Source organism: Clupea harengus, chromosome 24 (assembly GCF_900700415.2).
Source record: "Clupea harengus chromosome 24, Ch_v2.0.2, whole genome shotgun sequence".
Lineage (NCBI taxonomy): Eukaryota > Metazoa > Chordata > Actinopteri > Clupeiformes > Clupeidae > Clupea > Clupea harengus.
In genome coordinates, this window is record NC_045175.1 from 10,959,999 (window position 1) to 10,966,356 (window position 6,358).

The 6,358-nt window shown below is 33.9% G+C and overlaps 1 protein-coding gene across 1 annotated transcript in view; it reads right to left on the reverse strand.

The window, feature by feature from the left end:
- Positions 1 to 2,886: 2,886 nt before the first annotated feature.
- Positions 2,887 to 6,358, reverse strand: part of LOC105909349 (epoxide hydrolase 1-like) — an 8,888-nt gene continuing 5,416 nt past the window's right edge. Inside the window, exon 7 of the mRNA XM_031561970.2 lies at positions 2,887 to 3,147. Within this exon, the coding sequence (XP_031417830.2) occupies positions 2,940 to 3,147 (208 nt within the window). The 3' untranslated portion in view covers positions 2,887 to 2,939. The remainder of the gene's footprint in view (positions 3,148 to 6,358) is intronic.

A 6,358-nucleotide genomic window follows, 5' to 3' on the forward strand; every position in this document is an offset into this window, starting at 1 on the left:
ATAGTTAATGTGTGTTTGTGTGTGTGTGTGTGTGTGTGTGTGTTAGGCATAGTTATTGTGTATGTGGTTCCTGTCGTCTGTGTATCTGTTGTTCTGCACTTCACAAATGTCAAATGTCGCAATGATGATTATGACAATGACGTATATGCGTTTAAGATCGTAAAATGAACACTGTTTTCTTTGTTGTTTGTGTAAAATGTTATTTGTAAATTTATCCAAACACAGTCATACTGCTGGATAGTCTGTCACCTGCAGCATCTCTATGATCATCATGTTTTTCTTTTTCTCTATTTGAAAATGAATGTCATTTTTAAGGCCCTTGTGTAGTTTGCGTCTGAAGACATTTGTGTAGTTTCAGTTTAATAATTTTTTTGTGTAATTAATTTGATTTGTTCCCCACAGTTCATCTAATAGAGAGAGAGTAGAGAGAATGTTGATTTTGCAAAGAGCTTATCAAAATGACTAACACATCCTTTGCTGCATACAAGGACACAACATTTTTTTTCTAATAAAACAGAAATGATAAAAGAGAATGGGAAATGTTTTTCCTGTTAGGTTACACCATGTTTGAAGAGAACATTTCTGTGGAGAACAATCAGAGGCTTTTGAAAGGCTTTTGAAGTTCAACAGGGAAGATCTCCCTCCTGAACGATGCAGCATTCTCTCCCACTGCTTTGGACAATAGCGTCTGCTAAATAACTAAATGTAAATGTGAAAATGAATGATCATTCCAGTCATGAAGAAATAGTGCCAGTTACTCTCCTGGGCACAATAATGAACACACTGACATGCCTGCCCCCTCCTCCCGCTCCAGAAGAGTAGGAGTGTACCTGGACTGGCCAGCCGGCTCTCTGTCCTTCTACAGCGTCTCCTCTGACACACTCACCCACCCACCTGCAAACGTTCCACTCCACATTCACTGAGCCCCTCTATCCTGGGTTTGGGCTTCGGCCCACTCCTCAGTGTCCCTCAGTGAGGTCACATGACCCCATGTTGGATGAACACCAGAGTCACGTGCTCCTGTTTCGGTACACCACTGTATGATGCCATATGCTCCCCTTGGTTAATAAGAATATTAGTAACATAAAATGATAGTTTATGAGAATATGAATAACATACAATGATGCCATATGCTCTCCTTGTGTCTCACACTAATAGTACCGTAGAGGTCAGAAATCACAATCCAGAAACAATCATGTATGAAGCGATTTTAAATTTGTATATATTTTGTTGTATTTCATACTCCATACATACACATACACCATGTGATGTGCATTCAATCATAAATAATAAATGATTCCACGTATTTGTAATGTCAGCACTTGTTTTTATAAATCCTTCAGAAAGATGTTTTCTGTATCTGATCTCCATTTTCTTATGGAGATATTTTCTCTGAAAACATATTTAAACTGTTAACTTAATTTTTTCCCATTTTATTGTTATATCGCATCAGTTCGCAAACAGACCTACTTTTAAGGTAGCACAATGTTTACATCCAGTCTCTGTAAATAATGGAAACAAAAATGATTTCCTAATCTTAATGATTAGCTCAGGTTTGTTAAAGTGTGAGAAACATTAACACTTCCAGCACCAAGCTGCCCCGTGGTATTTTGATTCATAGATTTTTAAAAATCTCTGCGAGATTTGAAACTAAAATATAATTAATCACTTTTTAAGGAGAATATAACGAATCCCTTGCACAATTCAGGATGTTTCAGCTCCTACGACCTGCCCATTAGCAAATGACAACTATTCATATGATAAGATTATGGTAATTCAGTGATCACTATTGGGTCATGATGTGTCACGAAAACCTATAGGGGGTCTCATCAATATGCATAGTGGTCTAGGTGAAGAAAAGTGTCACTTTCTAAATTACTTATAATAAGTACACACACTTTCTGAAAGCTAAACTCACCTATGTGGAGCAAACACCTATGTTCAGAGTAAAAAAGAAAACAAAATATTTACAATGTGTTTTTGTACAAAGTCTGAGCACCTCTAAAACTAGATTTAGATTTAATTTGAATGAAAAACTTTTTTTACTACATTCCTTTTACTCTCATTTTATTTTTGCTGAGGTGTTCTAGAATATAATCATAAATGCCACTTTTGCCTCATGGTTTTTAGTTAGGTGAAATATACAAAAATATCAGGCATGGCAGACTATCCAATAGAGTAAAAAAAGGCCTTGGTGTTGGAAGTGTTAAAATGTATTTAATACAAATATGCTTTTCAGGTGACACACTCTCTCATTGGGTTTTCAGTGATAATTAACTTTAATTAAAGGGTAGCAGCATAAAGATTTTACACATTCAAAAGTATTGAATCCCATATTCAGTAATTCAGTAAGAAGCTAAGCAATTGTATTTATGAAGACCTTATATATATATATTATAATGACATAAGATTCAAAATAAGATTAATTAAACTGTATTGACAGAAGGGGACATATGTAAGCAAGCATCCCATGGGTGTCCCTTTTGTCAGTACAATATTATTTATTTTATAAAAGATCTATATAATCTAACATCAATCAGATATCATATTAAACAATATTAAACTCCAACCTGGACTATAAGTTCTACACACAAACACACAGAGTATCTCTCTCTTACACACACACACACACACACACACCCACACACCTACAAATGACAGGCTTCAGTTGTTTTTCTCCACACACACACACACACACACAAACACACATGACAGGCTTCAGGTGATTTTCTCCAAACACACACACACACACACACACACACAGACACACAGGCACACAGACACAGACACACACACACACACACAAACACACACACACACATGACAGGCCTCAGGTGATTTTCTACACACACACACACACACACGCACACGCACACACACACACACACACACACACACACACACAACAGGTTTCAGGTGATTTTCTCCACACCCTGCCTTCATTTCTGCAGCTTCTCCACCTTCCTCACAAACTCCCTGAAATCATTCGCAAGGAGCCGCGGCTCCTCAAACGCTGCAAAATGGCCGCCGCTGGGCATGTAGGAGTAGGACAGAATGTTCCGGAACTTCCGGTGGGCCCAGGAGCGTGGCGTGTGGAACAGTTCCTGGGGGAACGCTGCAAGGCCCGTTGGAACCGACACACCCACCCTGCAGAGATACATGATACAAGTATCCTCATTACTTATCAAACAAACTGATAATGTAGGTGTGTAAATACCCTTAATACTGTATTGTAACTGTTCATAGAGGTGTGTACATAGCCTCAATACTATACTGAAGCTGTTCATATAGTTGTGTACTTTACTGCGGCCATTCCCATCAACAGGGCTGGTTGGAGTACCCTGCTGTTATTTAGAGCAGAACAATTTTTGTTTTCACATCATGTAAGCTAATGTTAAGAGAGTATGCCCTAGCTTTGTCATAAGTTGCTTTTAATCAATATTAAAAATAAGTAGGGCTGGGCAACTATTACAATTTTTTATCGTGTTAATCGCATGATTTCCCTGATTAATCACGATAAATCGCATTTTTATACGCAAAATCCAATAATTAATTCAAAAGTAGTGTATAGCGCACTTTTATTTTAAATGTTCTGCCATATGAACGAAAGTGCCATAACATTTGTTGTGCAAACACTTTTAACATCAGCACTTTAATACAGTAGCAGTTCAATAAAATATTCATTTTAAATTTCAACCTAAACAATGTTATCAAAGCAAATACAAAATTAAAGCTCATTGCCACTGCCAGGGCATTAATGTTATCCTGTTCGTTATGAAAAAGAAAAAAATCATATCATTAAAACAGGCAATTTCTGAGGTAACAGCAGAAACATTTTACTTTCATCAGGGAGCAGCATAACCAGTCTATGTTCAGTACTAAATGTCCCTGAGTGAGAAACCAGAAAACACTTTCAGTGCAGTTTGTCAATCCCTAGAACTTGACACTGTTATTTTAAATGTACTGCCATATGAACTAAAGTGCCATAACATTTGTTGTGCAAACACTTAACGTCAGCATTTTTGTATAGTAGCAGTTAAATAAAATAAATACTTTGTGTAATTCTGAACTTAAACAATGTTATCAAAACAAACACAAAACTAAAAACTAAAGCTTATTGCCACTGCCAAGGCATTGATGTTAGAGTGTGGTGAAGCACCAAAAAGTTCACTACTGGCATTTACTCTGCTGTACGTAGTCTACCGAAGCCTCCCTCCACTGTCTGTTTGTTTGAATGATTTGATCACATGTATGTATATATGTCTATGGCGAACTATCGAGATTCTAAGTAACATGGGGACCAAACTTTGTTTGGTACTCCACGTAGACCCTTGAATATACAAACGACTCAATTAAATCGGTTGAGAAATGTAAACACTATAGTGCTTTTTATCCAGCTCCACCGCAGCTCCACCGTTCACTTGCGTTTGTTTACAGTCCAGCCTTTACCTTCCCAAGATGGCGAGTTGGCACTTCGCAGCAATCATAGACATATATATATGTCTATGGCAGCAATGCCCTTCTCCATGTTTGTTTATCCGCCCATTCTTTTCTTTTCCGGTTCCGCAGCAGTCAGCAGCAGACATTTACAAAATAAAAGCCTGTGAGCAACAGACTTTTACAATAATAAAATAAATAATAAAACCTGTGTTAACGTGCGATAAAATAATTGTCGGCGTTAACTAATTGATGCGTTAACGCAATAATAACGCGTTAACGTGCCCAGCCCTAAAAATAAGTAATTATTAGTAGAAGTAGTAGCAGTAGCAGTAGTAATATCAGAAGTACTGTATTATCTATCAAAACATAGAAGCAAAAAAGTGCTTCACAAACCATACCAACCATGTGAACATATTATACTATCTGATATCATTAAACCTCATCTTTGTGGTACAAGAGCTTAATAAATAAATAGTTCTTGTGGTATAAGATCTTAATAAATAAATGGTTCTTGTGGTATAAGATCTTAATAAATAAATGGTTTTGTGGTATAATATCTTAATAAATAAATGGTTCTCGTGATATAAGATCTTAATAAATAAATGGTTCTTCTGGTATAAGATCTTAATAAATAAATAGTTCTCGTGGTATAAGATCTTGATAAATAAATGGTTCTTAAGATTCTTAAGATTCTTAAGATCTTAATAAATAAATGGTTCTTCTGGTATAAGATCTTAATAAATAAATGGTTATTGTGGTATAAGATCTTGATAAATAAATAGTTCTTGTGGTATAGGATCTTAATAAATATATTGTTCTTCTGGTATAAGATCTTAATAAATAAATAATTCTTGTGGTATAGGATCTTAATAAATAAATGGTTCTTGTGGTATAGGATCTTAATAAATAAATAGTTCTTGTGGTATAAGATCTTGATAAATAAATAGTTCTTGTGGTATAGGTTCTTAATAAATAAATGGTTCTTGTTGTATAAGATCTTGATAAATGGTTCTTGTAGTATAAGATCTTAATAAATAAATGGTTCTTGTGGTATAAGATCTTAATAAATAAATACTTCTTGTAGTATAGGATCTTAATAAATAAATAGTTCTTGTGGTATAGGATCTTAATAAATAAATAGTTCTTGTGGTATAAGATCTTAATAAATAAAAACATTTTGTGGTATAAAATCTTAATAAGTGGTTCTTGTGGAATAAGACCCTAATAAATAAATTGTTGTTGTGGTATAAGATCTTAATAAATAAATGGTTCTTGTTGTATAAGATCTTAATAAATAAAAGGTTCTTGTTGTATAATATCTTAATAAATAAATAGTTCTTGTGGTATAAGATCTTAATAAATAAATGGTTCTTGTGGTATAAGACCTTAATAAATAAATGGTTCTTGTTGTATAAAATCTTAATAAATAAATAGTTCTTGTGGTATAGGATCTTAATAAATAAAAAAATGTTGTGGTATAAAATCTTAATAAGTGGTTCTTGTGGTATAAGATCTTAATAAATAAATAGTTCTTGTGGTATAAGATCTTAATGAATAAATAGTTCTTGTGGTATAGGATCTTAATAAATAAATAGTTCTTGTGGTATAGGATCTTAATAAATAAGTAATTTTTTGTATAAGATCTTAATAAATAAATAGTTCTAGTGGTATAAGATCTTGATAAATAAATTGTTCTTCTGGCATAAGATCTTAATAAATAAATAGTTCTTGTGGTATAAGACCCTAATAAATAAATGGTTCTTGTGGTATAAGATCTTAATAAATAAATACTTCTTGTAGTATAGGATCTTAATAAATAAATAGTTCTTGTGGTATAGGATCTTAATAAATAAATAGTTCTTGTGGTATAAGATCTTAATAAATAAATAGTTCCTGTGGTATAATATCTTAATAAATA